This window comes from Aedes aegypti, chromosome 2, assembly GCF_002204515.2.
Source record: "Aedes aegypti strain LVP_AGWG chromosome 2, AaegL5.0 Primary Assembly, whole genome shotgun sequence".
Lineage (NCBI taxonomy): Eukaryota > Metazoa > Arthropoda > Insecta > Diptera > Culicidae > Aedes > Aedes aegypti.
In genome coordinates, this window is record NC_035108.1 from 295,807,919 (window position 1) to 295,823,639 (window position 15,721).

At 37.2% G+C, this 15,721-nt stretch overlaps 1 protein-coding gene across 1 annotated transcript; it reads left to right on the forward strand.

The window, feature by feature from the left end:
* The first annotated feature begins 371 nt into the window (after positions 1-371).
* On the forward strand, positions 372-10,947 carry LOC5566519. Its single transcript, XM_001650862.2, has 4 exons — positions 372-466; positions 526-702; positions 2,391-3,268; positions 9,291-10,947. Exons 2-4 carry the CDS (start codon positions 535-537, stop codon positions 10,774-10,776), a joined length of 2,532 nt encoding a protein of 843 aa, XP_001650912.1. The 5' UTR covers positions 372-466; positions 526-534; the 3' UTR covers positions 10,777-10,947.
* The last annotated feature ends 4,774 nt before the right edge of the window (positions 10,948-15,721 follow it).

The following is a 15,721-nucleotide window of genomic DNA, read 5'->3' on the forward strand; positions in this document are numbered from 1 at the left end:
CGTAGTATTGTATCCAATACGTTATATTGCACGTTAATGGTTTATTCAATTCACTGAATGGTACGTTTTTATCCGGGAAGCGCTTCAATGTTTTAATCTCAAACTTCACACTTTTGATCATGACGTTCACTTCGCCGACAAAAAACACTGGGCCTTTGATAATGAATCTTTGAGCTGTTTAGTGGAACACATATAAATAAATGAAAAACCGAATTCAATAGTGAATTACCTAAGCAATAAAAAATAATTACGTAATGACGAAAAGCCAGAAGAGATCTTTTGACGTCAACAGAAAAATATCCCGGTTTGCCTAGATCTGAAATTCCCGGGAGATATAATTTGAATTTCTCCTGTTGGCGGACGCTGCATCTAAGAACGCAGCCGCTAAGCGTTCTGTTCTGGCAAGATGTAAACAATCGCTGTGCGGTTCTGATTCTGAATCGAAAAAAAATCGTTCACAAAAAGCGTAAATTTGATTTTCTTCTGGCTGTGAATGATAAATTCAACTGATATTTTCCATTTCAGGTGGAAGCTATGGAAAACGCAAACGTTAAGGGCAGTTGGCCGGGCCAGGAAGCCGGTGGTCCAGAACCGAAACGAAACCAGTGTTGCTTCCTTTGTCAGAGTGCTCATCGAAAACTGTGTCGTATTTTTGCGGCAGAAAACTTGAAATCGCTGATTCGCAAGTATTTGGAAATAAAGGTAAGTTCTTTCACCCTATCTCATTGCTGAAATTTTCAATGAATTTCAATTCCATTGTATGATATGATATTTGAAATTGCACTAAATTATTATATTGCGACTGAAAAGCATTTAGTCATGTTTGAGCTTACTTGATCATGTAAGTTCGTGATTGTGTAGTATTATTAATATTAATTAATCAGTGGTATTAATATTAATTAATCAGTGGTTCTCAGCCTAACTGGTCAGGCGGGCCACCTAAACGTCTTAAGGAAAATTACTCGGGTCGCTAAAAATATGAGGATTAATTTTAACGATTTCTTATGGGATTGTAAATACAGGTCGGACTCGATTATCCGGAATTCAATTATCCGTAATTTTAGACTTGATTATCCGGAGTATGTTTTTTGATATTCTTGTTTTTCTGTTTTTATGCATAAATTTGAGATGATTTAGTTCTGCATGAAGCTAAATATGAAAAGGGGGTTTGAAAAAAAGGTTTTTTTTTTGTGTATGCTGTAGGCGAATTCCGGCATGCATTTTCTTCGAAGAAAAGAAAATTTTCTTGCTGGTGCGTAATGGAAGAAAATTTTTTCTCTTCGAAGAAATTGTTCGCCGGAATTCATCTACTCTCGCATAATTTGTGATCTCGCCCTAAAAGCCATTGGTAACTGAGTGTGTAGCTCCTTGTTTCTAAGCAAATGAATGGACTAGGATGAAAACTATCACCACTGGGAGATAGAGGAGGATCTTCTCTTCATCGTAACATTGTTGAATAACGTTCAAATCCATTCGTTTGCTCGGTAACAACAAGCTACACACTTGGTTACCAATGGCTTTTAGGGCGAGATCACAAATTATGCGAGTACTGGTCTTATTTTTTTCTCAAGACCCTATAAATTCTCAAGACAAACGTCGCTTTTTGACAAAAGTCTCACGAGTATACTAAATACTACTAGTATACTAAAAATTCATAAGAATGTATCAAACTAAAACTGCATTGCCTCAAATGCATAAGAATCCAATTTACGTGATATTACGTGGCCATAATAGTTCCTAATTTTGCCAACCGTGATAATTTGAATGATTTATTGTGTATTTCTTTCGCTACTGGACTGCAAAGTGCGCCCTCTTAAGTGCGGAAGTGACTTTTGTGCCATTTTCTCTTGCGCCTCAATGTACGAAGAATACGTCCCCCGAAGACACCTACCCGATTTTATGCAATTGCGCACTTTTATTAGCGTTTCCACACTTGTAAAAAACTTCTGCGATAGTCCTGGTGAAAGAAATGCGCAATAACATTTTCAAATGTGCATCAGTTTTGGCGTTTCTTTCAGAATCGTCTTTTCTTCGATTCATAACTGTGGTTGGTATGGGTTTCAGTGTCCCACAGTTATGAATCAACGTTTCTAGAAATACGCTTGACATTTTATTTCTTTCGGACAGAAAACATTTGCTCAAGCATATAATTATTGATTGCAATGCTATATTTATGGTTCACGTAGGTGAAATATGTTCTGTGTAATAACAACTCTATTTAATGAGATATTCTCCGCTTAATCCAACTCTTCTCAATATCTGTGTGCCATTCATAGCTGTGGAACGAATGTTCTGTATGGTGGTTTTGAACTATCTTTAGCCCATAAAAGACCATGTGTTTGATGGACATCCGCATAGCTGTACAATAATTTTACAAAATGTATTTTCAGATTTTGCCCGATATGAATGAACTTGTTTGCGTGGATTGCATAGAAAAGCTGAAATCGCTCAGATGGTTTGCCTTGCAAGGTAGAAAGAACGATACATTTCTCAAAAGCCTTCCAAACGAACTATTGCCCCAAGAAGACAAATACTGCCGGCTGTGCCTGGCTACTAATGATAATTTGCAAGCAATATTCATAGAAAATACTCAACAGCATAGCAATAGCAATGTACTCTGTCAGTTGGTCAAGGAATGCATTAGCATCGAACTTGATTACCATCGGGACTTTACGTCCTATATCTGCGCGTTGTGCCGCACACAGCTGGAAATGTTCGTAACGTTCAAACGTATCGCGCAGCAGATGCAACATGAAACAACTAATGATATTAATTTAACTGGAGAGAAAAACGGAGTAACGGAAGTGAACAAAGAGATCGATACCCCTACGGCATTTGAGCCAGTATTAAAAGAGATGAATGATCATCAGAGTGATGAGCCGGTTCAAAAGAAAAGACGAAAAAGGCGCACCAAAGCGGAAATGGCTCTAGCTCGGGCTCAAGGCCTGTGCAAACAGCCAGAACCTAAAGAGGACAAAAAGGAAAAACATAAAACTCATACCAAAGCTAAGTCTCAAATCGATTCGATCAAGGAATCTCCTGCTCCTCAGTTTATGATCACAGAGGACAACGGATTGGCTCTGAATGACCGCCGAAGGACCATTCGTGTTCTGTGGATGGCGGACGACGAACGGAATTTCGAAGTCATCAAAGTCAAGGGAGGTGGAGTACGCGTTCGTATGGACGGGTTTGGTTTCTTCCACGGCAGAACTAATACGGACGGGACCAGTTTGTGGCACTGTGAATACAAAATAATCCACAACTGTAGGTAAGTATCGCGTTTGTTATATGTAGTATTGCTAAATTTAATGAAGTAATTGGTTGAAAGCTCCTAGAAAAGTTTCCCCGAATACCATTACCCAAATGCAACTTTACCCCCTCCAAAATCATCTATATCGTTATCTCTACAGTGATTTCTCCTGGTCTTCTACTAGTGGTTTTGTCAGAGATTCCTCCAGGAAGAACTTTTGATCGCTACCAGATTTTCACACCGGTTTCGATTGGGCTCCAGAAGTACCTTCAGCAATTCGTTCAGGACTTTCGCTAGGAGATTCTTCAAGGATTATTCCAGGAATTCTTGTAGGGATTTTTCTATAGCGAGGAGTGTTTCTGCCGTGACGCCACCAGTGATTCCATCATAGATTCATCCAGTAAAATAGTTCCTGAGATTTATCCAAGAATTCCTCAGGAAACTTTTCCAGGAATTATTGCAGAGATTACTTCAAGGACTCCTTCAGCGATTCTTCCAAAGATTCTTTAAGTGACTTCTACTGATTATTCCCCCAAAATTCTTCCAAAAACACTTCAAAGGATTCTTGTAGGAAATTTTTATGCAGAGATGTCTTCAAGGCTTTCACCAGGTTACACTAGGACATTTTCTTAAAGGATTACTGCAGGTATTTCTCCAGTGATTTCTTCATAAATTCTTCCGGTAGTTTTCTCGAGATTCCTGTAGGAATTATTCCTGACATTTTCTCCAGAGATCGCTCCAGGAATTCTTCCGGAGATTCCACCGAAAAAGCATAGGTATCTTCATAAATTCATATAGAAATTCTTTCAGGAGTCCTCCCAGGAGAATCACTACATGAATTATTCTAATGGTTTTTCCAAGTAATCCTTCAGGAATTCCCTTTGAAATCCCCTCCGCGGGTTTCTCAAAGAAATGCTCTATACATTCCTAAAGAGATTCACTTAGGGGCTGTCCAGTCCATTAACTACGTGTTCATTTTTTTGGACTTTCAGACTCCCCCTCCACCCTCGTTGTCTTTTGAACATACAAAAAAAAATCTAATTTGTATGGACCGTAATCACTAGCTATTCCGTGAAAAATCACCGGAATCCGTAAAATTTCGACGGAATTACGGTGTTTTATTTCACCGAACTGTTCAGCTGTTGAGATTACGGTGAAATTCACCGTATGAGCTTAGTGTGTATACTGCGTAGTCGAAAAGCATATTTCAAAATATATATATTAGAGATTTTCTGGAGCAACCCTTGGAGAAATTCCTGAAGAAAAAGCTGCAGAATTCTCTGCATTATTAGTGAGTAATCCTTTAAGGAGTCTCTGGAGAAACTCCTGTAGGAACGGTTTCAAAGCGTAACAAAAATGGCATTTTTGCGTGTTTCAAGGATCAAATTATGTGTCTCTAGTAGATTTGGGGTTGCTGTATCTGATGCCGTTCACGTCACAATTTTTAGCTACAGGTCGCCAAAGTTGCATAAAACACTGTTTTCATTGATGTTTAATATAAGAGGAACTCTAGGAGAAATTCCTGATTGATTTTTTTTTGGAGGCCCAGAACGAATCTCTCGATCAATCCCTGGGGAATCCCTGTAGGATTATCTGGAGAGATCCTTATAGTCAGTCGTGTAGCGATTTTTCTGGTAGTAACTCTGGGAGAATTCCTAGATGAAAGTTTTGAGGAATCCCTTGAGGAATTCGTAAGTGTAGTACCTGGAGGAATTCCTGATGAAATCCTTAGATAAATTCCTGGTAAAATCTCTTGAGTGAGTCGTGGAAGAATCCCAGAAAAAATCTTCGGAATATTTCCTGGAAGAATCTCGAGATGACAACTGGGGGATATCTTTGTATGTATCCGTGGAGGAATCCTTGGAGAAAACACTAGAGAAATATTTTGAGAGATGTAACTCCTGGAACAATTCCTGGAGAATGCCTTGAAGATATCTCTACAAGAATCTTTGCAGAGATTTACCTAGAGGAATTCTTGAAGAAGTATCTGAAAGACTTTCTAAAGGAATCTCTGAAAGAATCCCTGGACAAATCTCAGTAAAAATTCCGGAGTATTTCTGGAAAATTTCCTGAAACAGATCTAAGAATCCAAGTAAAGATTTCACTTGAGGTATCTATGAAGGAATCACTGGAAACATTCCTGCAGGAACTTTTTTTCAAATCTCTACATAAAAGAATCCATGTAGAAATATTTCTGCAAAAATTTCCTTGAATAATCTTATGTTAGAAGAATTCCTGGAGGAATTGCTGAAGGTATTCTTGTAGCACTATCAGACCCGTCAAAAATGTCTCATGGCGTTTTTCCTGGTTAAATTTCTGGCAAAAGCTCTTGAAGAATTCCAAAAAATGTTCAGAGTTTCATGTTAGGGTTCCCTATCTTTATATAAAGCTAAAATAACGAAAATTGGTTCAAAAGATGATATTTGAGTGCGTTTCAAAGTCATGGCTCATGACTCATGCACGCGCTCTAAGAATGATTTTGTCCATGGACATGGCTGGACAAACATTTGAAAAGGGCCCAAGAGGTCTTGAGCCTTTTTTTAGAAACGTTGCTGTTGAGCCCTTCTTAGCCCGCCCACGCAAACTAACACAACTATCAGAAAGATTGGCGTTAGCTCTTCCTGATAGTGGTATTGGTGAGCGTGATCGAGTTGAATTGGGCTCAACAGCGTCTTGCAAAGCCAATGTTTACCAATGTCGATGTGCCCTTTTGAAATGTTTGTCCAGATGGGTTCGAATCCCGTCGGTTGCAACATTTGTTATTTACCTTGTGATAATTATCTCGATAAGTTTAGAGCCGATAAAGTTGGATCAGTGGAAATGATCGGATCGAGCTTGACTTATCGACAGTACTATGATCAACAATTATAGCAGTTCACGAAATCTATTTCCCGTAGATAAAGGCAGCAACAAATTGTCGGGTTGCTTAAAAAATGCTCATTTTCGTTTCATTTCCGTGATAATTACATTCACTAGTTTTATGCTATGAAAATTCGACCGGAAGTCTCTTACATGAATAGCTTCCGAACCATCATGAATTTATTGCATATACTGCACCATGCATATGTTTTGAATTGAACTAGGAATCTTCAAAAAAAAAAACTCTTGCCCCACTCGAACTTTTGCTCCACCTTACTCTCCCGGCTAAGGGCGACATTTACCGCTCATCATAATTGTGAGACTCTAATCCAGGCCTGCCAAACCTTTCGTAGAATTAAACAAAATGTTGTTAATTGAAAAGGTAAAAATGGAAATGTTGCTAGCATCTTTTTAAAAGAAAGTTTACACTTACGTTTAAAACAAGTCTAGGGATAAGTGAAAAAACAAAAAAGTGTGCTTAGATTCTTATATGCATTTCTAATATTTGAAAAGTTTTCTGAATGATTCTTGAAATGAAATTTATTTTGGGGATTCTAGAATATAATAGAGACAATCGAACAGTCAGCAGGCCAGATATGAGAAGAGTCTTCGAACTCTTCGCGGGCCGCACAAAATGGGGCGGAGGACCATACGTTGGACAGACTTGCTTTAGTCTATACATTTCTCAGGAATCTATCAATTTTCTGATTGTTATCTTTGTAGTGTAATAAGGCAATATACAGTCGAATTTCGTTCGTTGCACTACGTTTAATTGCACTTCGTTTTAATTGGGCTCCCGTTAAGTGGGCTATAGCCCACCTAAAACGAAGGAAAACGTCACTTTCTGACGTAAACCGTAATTTTTCAATGTTGGTAACGCTGAATTTCTATTGTAATCGGTTATTTGACAGCTAAAAATTTAGCCCGATTAGTGAAAGTCTTTCATTAGGTGGGCTACGGGTTTAGTGCAACGAACGAAAGTTGACTGTATAAAGCCATGGTAGCAAAAAGATATTTCTCATTTTTATTCCTTGTTTCAATTTACCATAATAATAACATAACATAAAATTATGTGGAATGGAGTAGATAAAATCCTATTTAATAATAAAGTTTGGTATTTTTTGCAGTGAAAATTTTTTAGTCAAAAAAATAATAATTCAATGAGACATTAATGGCGGTCCTTACGGTATTTTTTTCATCCATGTAATGTATAATGTATAGAGTTGGTGTACCAATATCCGTACAGCTAAGAACAAATATTCGTATAAATTCGAATAGCAAAGCAAGCCTTCACGTCGTCTGAAAGGTTTTTATCTTGTTTTTATCTTTAATCTTAATTTTGTGAAAAAAACATGAAAACTACGAAAAATCATATTTTTGTATTTAATACCGCTTATGCCACTATAAGAACACATATGCCTACTGAATTGTGGAAAACCTGGAATTATCAGGGAATAATATTCAACCTGAAAAAAAACCTAAAATTCCCAGGGAATATCTATCACAATCAGGGAAATTTTTTTGATGCAGTAAATCATGGCAAAATATTTTTGCCAGAAAACTCTCTTCAATCGCAAAATAATCGGTTGCACCGATATCAAAACGCTACTTTAGCTGTTCAGTAGTTCGGGTATGCAATTTTATCGACGTACCAAAACATGATTGATTTTTCTAATACCTCTATATTTAATCAGTAAAGGATTTACATATCTAGGGCTGATAGCAGGTTTCTTTTTAAAGAATTGTTCTCTATTGTTATGCAAGTCTCTAAAAAGTATATTTTTGATAAAATGTCTCTGAAGTCTCTATTTTAACTAAAATGGTTTCTAAAGTCTCTGTTTTCCTTATCTTGCATGAAGTGCAAAATTTCTTCTCATATTTCTCGAGAAAAGTTTCAGGAATTATCCTAGTGCTTTCTCCAGAGGTTTCATCTGGAATACATTCAGTAACTAATACAGGGTTTTCTTCAAAAACCAATTCTTTTAGCAGGCTTCAGGTTTAATTCGTTTTATTTTCATAATTTTTGTTTGATTACAATGGTGTCACAACTAATGTGGTCGGCCTAGGGGCCTTTCAATCTAGGTTTTAAATTTGGATTTTTGATGGTTGGCTCTATTTGATCATTCGACTTTACAATTTGGCTCGATTGGAGCGCCGGTAGTTTATTCTTTTAGCAATTTTCCAAAGGATGCTCAAAGGAATTTCTCCAGAATTGGCTTCAGGAAATCCTTGAGGAGTTCAACGTTACTACCTCCAGTAATTTTCTCAGGGATCACTTTAAAAAAAAACTGTGGATTATTTTGGAAGACTATCCTAGGACTTCCTCCAGATATTTTTTTTATTAAATGTTCAACCAAATTCTCCAGTTTTTACTCCAAGAGATCTTTAAGAGTGAACTCCATTTTTGTCAAGTGTGGCTTAACAACTTACATAAGTTTTAACAGAAGTTGCCCTAAGATTTCCTTTAGGAATACGTTACGAATTCGTTTCAACAATTTCTCAGCTATCTGGAAAATAGCATTCACATCTCCCTGGAGAAGTGGATGGAAAAGCTCCTGAAAAAATGCTTCCTTGAGAAATCACCTTGAATTACTGGAGGGATTCCCATAGCAATCATAGGAGCAATCTCTGCAGTAATTTCTGAAGGTGTCCTTAGAGAATTTCATAGTTGAAGTATTAAAGAAATTCTGAAGGACGGTTTTGTAGGAAATAGGTTTTGTTATCATCTTAATATTGGAATATTGAATATGCTTCAAACATGTCTAGAAGTGGAAATAACCATTAAATCAAAAACACTTTAAAATTTGTCATTAGTTTATTTTAGTCATGTAAAATTAGAGTGTTTTTTGAGCCTGGAATTATTTAGTAAAAGCTGGGAATTTCATTTTGGTAGACGAATAGACACCCTGCTATAGTATATAGTATATACTATTTATTACTTCTGTTCGATTTGCTTCACGACGTGGCCTAAACACAAATCAACATCACATTTGTATAAATATTAATAATGGATCAAAATCTAGTGCGATTACAGGGGACTGTTCACTAAGGGTACACCGACCCTATTTATCGAATCATCATTTAGGATTGTTTTGTGATTGATAGGAAGATTCGGATACCATATTGGGTATTGGTTTTCGGCCATTGTTGAATTGAAATTATCCTTTTTTCTCTTTTCCAGATTTGAAATCGTCATCAGTGCCAACGGAAAAATGGCGACCGTGTCCAATACAAAGAACCACACACATGATAAGAATCTCACGCCTTTGTTAAACTGTCCCTTGGGGAAAGGGAGAGTTCTAAATAGTGATGGAACTGAGGATACCATTTGGTTGGTTGATAAGTACAAAACTTGCAGGCATGTTGAGAGACATTTGATCTATCGTGGCCATCGGTACGGTTTGCGTGGTCCCTACGAAGAAAAAGACATAAGCCTGTGGGACTGTAGAGTACGCCACTGCAACACTACAATTAAAGTAATCGGAATATTCGAAGAAATAACAGTTCTGAAAGGTACTCACAACCACCCAGAAATTACAGATCAAGAATGGCGAGATGCTTTAAAAGATAGTAAAGTCAGCATGCATTCTCAAGACGTTATAACTCCGTTTCGGAGCGGGAAAACTGAAGCTAAGAATAAGACAGCACTACCAAAGATTTATGCCCAGCTGTCCACTGCCGACCAATCTCGTGATTTTGAAGTGATTAAACTTAAAGAAAGTGTCTATAAGATAAAGTACCAAGGATATGACTACAAACTTTACTTGAAACAACAAGATGGATCGACGCTATGGAAGTGCATTTGGGATGGATTGCATGGTTGCAAGGCAGTGATTGTTGTATCGGACAACGGAAAAACGGCTGCATACTACGGGCTAGACCAGCATAGTCATCCGGAGGAACCCGGCCAAATCTTCGAATGTGATCCTCAGCAATACTCTGTTCGGAACATCGCCAGCGATGCCATGGAAAGCATCACATTGCTTGCACGTGAATGCAAGTACTTCCGTAGCCGTACCATTTTTTTCCGTTCTAATTTGTACAACCTATATCAAATCGTTAACGACGAATCTAGATGGTCTTGCATCAGAACCGATTCGTTTGGCCAGCAGTGTATCGCAAGTCTGATGGTAACCGGCAAAATGGAATCGTTTCTACAGAAAGGTGTTCACTGCCATATGCCTGTGCCAAAGAGTGATATTAAAAGTATTATTAAACCAGGAAACATATTGGATCTATCGGCTTTGAAACAAAACGATCATTCTACGACAACAGACACGGTACAACCGGGAAGTTCTGATGATGTGCTGGAAATACTGAAACGACAACTCTTTACGTATCCTATGGGACGCGGATCTATTTGGGATAAATCGGACAGCAGAAATATTCCTTTCTATTTTGTCAAGGATCAGCCAAAGAACAACGAAACACCCTACAAATTCTTCTTCCAGCAATACCGCTACGCATTTGCCTCAATAGATGAGTATGGTATCAGCCAGTGGATTTGCTGTCAGTTGCTGGAGAATAGTGCACTGGCTGGAACCTGCACAGCACGGGTAACGATCGAAGGCGTGTTTCAACGGGTTGCCGTCAAAGGATACCACAACCATGAAGGGATTTCACAATCATTGGTGGAGTATTTATGCAGTCGATCCGAACAGCGCTGAGGATTGAAGCGAGATGTGAAGTTTGATAATTGTATTTTAATTAGCATGTTCATTACCAGATCGCTATTTATTGCCATTTCATTTTAACATTTTCTCCCAATAATTTTTAAAACGATACTCAATAGATATAATTTTTCAGTGATGAATAATAAACCCTAATATAAATTCTAATACCTAATACTTTATTTTCTTTGTCAGCCCCTTCTTGCAAAGAACTTTTAGTTCTCATGATTTCATAATCAAATTTTCTCCCAATGTTGTTTAATTCTGCTAATTAGTGAAGATTTTGAAGGAGAGCCGAAACACGTTTCGACGAAGGGGCTGAAAAAATCGGGTCATCTATATATTTGTATGTGTGTATGTTTTTTTATCGATATTCGTTGCATTCAACCCATTAGAAGTACATAAATCACATTCAGAATACTAGTGTGTAGTGTTTGATTCAGTTGCAAGCTCTTGTGGAGCATTGGGATTAATGTAACTAATCAGGTAAAGTATGTCGGAGTCGTTCTAGAACCTAAACTTTCTTGGACACTTCACATTGATTTCAATGTCAAAAAAGCTTGCATAGCCGTCGGTCTATGCCGATGAAACCTTTGGCCTCAAACCCAAGTGTATCAAATGGGTTTACACAACAGCTGTTCAACCAACATTGGCATATGGATGTCTTGTGTAGTGTGTAAAGGCAAAAGGGCGAAGTGAGAACAATTCAATCAAAATTGGGCCATCTCCATAGGATGTGCTTGATGGCGATGTCTGGTGCATTCTCTACGACTCCCACAGCAGCACTCAAGGCCCTTTTCAACGTTACGCCACTACACATGCATCTTAAACAAGAAGCACTTTCTTGCTCTTACCGTTTATGGGTGTTGGGTACACTGGAGAAAAATCCAGTGATCTACACACAATGAGAATATATATTCAGGGTGGTTACCGAACCGGGAAAAACGGGAAAAAGATGGGAATTTAATTCCATCGGGAAAAAGACGGGAAAAACCGGGAATTTGAGATGACTATCGGGAAAATCGCGTTGAACGAACATTTTGGAGCTATAAATCTACAAACCAGAAGTTGTAGAAAATCGTTATGTTTAAATACCACATTGGAGTGCCTCATTTTTTTGTGATTTAATTTCTACTTTTTACACTTAAAAAGTATTAAAAATGTTCTATTTTTCTCACAACATCGCTAACCTTGTTTCGAAATATATTTTTTCAAATATTTCCACTTCTGTCAAAGTTTTGACTCAAGAATATTTTTTTTACCATTTCTCTAACTTTTTTTGACTCGATGTTTTGAATCAAGGTTCAATAAATTATTGTTTTCGTACAATCAATTATTTTTAAAAGTATCTAATATTTCATTCTTCAAAATATCGACAAAAAAATTAATAAATAGGGTAGAGTTACATGCTTGTACATATGTATTATTAAATTTTTACCTTAAACTTAACATTTAGAATAAATCACAAATTTCTGTGCAATTTCACCGAAACATCAATATTTTATCGATCCGTGAAGCTGGAAAAGTTCAGCCGTCAAAAGTATTGAACTGTTCGGTGATATTCAACGAATTTTCGGTGATTTCTTCCTCTGAATAACGAGAAAAAATAGACATGTGATGATTGAAATGAAAGCACTCAACAACGGAAGCTATTTGGAATTTTAAGTTTTTTATGACACTGTACGTTTATTGAACGGAATTCCATAAATAATTTTTAATTACAAAAATACCTAGCGTTTCATCTAAGATGAATCATCTTGTTTTTGAAGTCCAGTATATTTATATAAATATACAAAAATATAAACTTTAGCGAAATTCGCTATTATAAAAACGCAGGCCATGCCTAATGATTTCACAGATTTTTAGTGTAAATTTCGGTAGGGAGCCGGACACAATTCTTGACACTTTTGATTCACTTCGGCAGTGGGGTTTTTTGAAAGCTACAAAGCTCATATTTGGCCACAATATGCGTCGTACTGAAGTGCTCCTTATTGCAAAGTTACAGACAATTCGGTCGAGAAAAATCCCCCTTGCCAAAGTGAATCATAGAATTGCCCAAGTGGTTCTGCACCCTATATGGTAAAAAGATTGATTTTCATCAAGCTTCATGTTAATTTTCCACAGACTTTTATAAAATTTTGGCTTTCACCGAATTTTCAGTGAATGTTGAAACCACTGTTGATTTTTATGTGATTTATTGAATCATATTTCACAGATTGTGTTGTTTGCTTTGAAGAACTCTTTATTTTCACGAAGAAAAAAATAAAAGATTAGAAATTGAGTTTAAATATCTTTAAATAGTTAAATCAAAAACCGGGAAAATGCTGGGCACTGTACCGGGAAAAAAGCGGGAAATTCAAAATGAAAATTTGGTGGCCACCCTAATATATCGTTGTTTCCACTTTTGGTAAATTTTGAAAACATTGTCCTTGCTCCAAGGGATCTCAAAATTGATTGTAACTTTCCTTACAGGACATTTATCACATAATTTCTTTCACGGGAAGAGTAGACTTCTGACTATTTGGAAAGAAGTATAACAATTAATAAAGTATGTTACACGAATCCCAGTGAACCACGTATCGTATAAGAATGTGCATCCAAAATCACATAGTCGTACGTCAAAAATCAGAATCGCACAAGATGCCAAATTAAACGCTATTAATGTCAACACAAGTTGTATAGAAATCCCCAATACGATTCATAAACGACAATCTCTGTTGACTACAAAACATGTCGTAAATAGTGCAACATAGAATCGCGTTAAGATATATAAACTGACAGATCAATAACTTAGCAAAAATTGCCACCCAAACTTGGTGTCTGCTGACGATGGGCCTCAAAGAACAACAAAGTATGTGTCGCTGTACATGAAACATGTATTAATATTTATTTATTTGTATTTGATCCATCTGACACATTCTGTCTTAATGAATATAAGTAAAACTAACAAACAAAACGAGCAACAAACATCAACATTACATGAAATGCACACTTAACTATGTCTAAAGTATTCAGCAAATCGATTACGAAGCGTTGTCATAGTGATGTTAAAATCGAAAAGATGATGAATTTCGTTGAACTTCGTTGCCATATATCTAGTTGGATCATGCTGTCCGTATAGAGTGTTCCGACTGCCGAGACTGACAAAATTCCGTCTACGCAGATTCCGCTCCGGAGCGTAGATGCTTACATCAGCCAGAAGGGATGGTGAATCGATGTCCCCTTGAAGCAATATTGGCAAATAATGACCTGTACATCATGAAACCCTGGGTGGTACAGTGGTAAGGTATCTGATTTCTGGTCCAACGGTCCTGCGTTCGAGGCTTGCTGGAAACATTTTTTTATTTTTCATCCAAATTTTGTGGCATCGTATATCTGATCGCAGAAAGTCTGAAAAAGTCGTGCCAAGTACGCATATAGCCTTCACTTTGCATGCATTCTGTACGATTGAATTGGTTCATATAGAATGATGTATAACAAAAGTTATACCAACTAAAATGTTGACCTGATGGATCCTAGAGGTGCTAGTGTATATTCGCGTGAGCTAAGGCTGAATCAGTTTTACTCACTTGGTGTTGGTAGACACTGCACCGTTTTTTCAGGCGGAAATGTTTGCTCTTATGTGTGGAGTGCAATCAGCACTTCAACTGCGCGTACATATACTTTTGGTCAGAGAGTCAGGCTGCTATAAAAGGTCTTGCTTCGGCCAACTCAAGGTCGAAACTTGTTCTCGCATGTCGAACTCGAATTAAGGAACTGAATTCAGCCATTTCTGTTAACCTTGTATGGCGCCATCCACAAATTACATAACGCTCTAGGGAGAGGGGGAGTAGCCTCAAGCGTTATAGCTCATACAAAAAGCGTTACGGACGGGAGGAAGGAGTCAAAAAATTGTCAATTTTATCGTTACGTAATAAATGGATGCTGCCTATGGATACCTGGAAATTCTTCCATCGATGGAAATGAATTGGCTGATGAGCTAGCTAATGGAGCATCGCATGACTTCATTGGCCCTGAGCCAGCTATTCCGATTTCGAAGTGTTAAATGAAGTTTCAAATAAATTCTTGGACTCAGCACAAATTTAATTTTACAGCGCCCATTTTAGGGCGCTGTTTAAACCCATTGCAAATCAATTTACTAAGCTCAAATGAAAAGTTAGATCAAAAGTTTCTTCGACAAAGTTGTTCAAAATAACATTTTATAAAAGTTTGCAGAAGAGCTCAGCCACAAATTTCATCAAACAAAAAAGTTTGAGTCAAAATTTTAACTTAAATAAGGGCTATCCTATTCAACTTTTTTTTTAAAAGATGTAAAACTCAATTACGAATAACTTCTCTGAAGACATCGAACGTCTAAAATCGACGAGAACAGAGAAAACACTTTTTCTCCGGCTAAATTGTCGATTCGGTCCATTGTGCATTGTGGTATGAAACTACATGCTCTCATTTCGCTAATGTGATTTTCTTCAAGGGACCCCACCCCTATTTCCTTCCATCTTTCCCTTCCATTTCCTTTTTTTTTTTTTTTTTAATTTCTTTATTAACGAGAATTTTAACTTAAAGCTAGTTCTTCTCTACAGTCCATTTCCTTTTCCATCGGGTAGATGAAGAAATAGGCTCAAATATGACGATGGCACAAATCTCCCAATTGGCGGAGAACGCGCCTCTGGAGCTTAATTGATACCTAATATGACTTAAAATATCTAACATTCTCGTCTATGTGGAAAAAATGCGAACCTATTCAAACATGAACCGGATAGCCTCATTGCGTCTGAACATTTTCGTCGAAAATACCTACAATTAAGTTACCAGCATTTTCTTATGCAATATTTTGAAACATTCTGCTCATTAGTGCCCCTCAGTTGCCTAACATCGGACTAATAATTCCAAGATGAATTTTTGGCGGATGTTTTTCACCGTAATTCTACGCCGAATAAAAAAA

Bases quoted from the DNA above. Each gene is read 5' to 3' on its own strand.
- LOC5566519 (XM_001650862.2), top strand. From the start codon at position 535: ATGGAAAACGCAAACGTTAAGGGCAGTTGGCCGGGCCAGGAAGCCGGT. The intron at 703-2,390 runs GTAAGTTCTTTC...ATGTATTTTCAG, and splicing joins GCAAGTATTTGGAAATAAAG to ATTTTGCCCGATATGAATGA. The intron at 3,269-9,290 runs GTAAGTATCGCG...TCTCTTTTCCAG, and splicing joins AAAATAATCCACAACTGTAG to ATTTGAAATCGTCATCAGTG.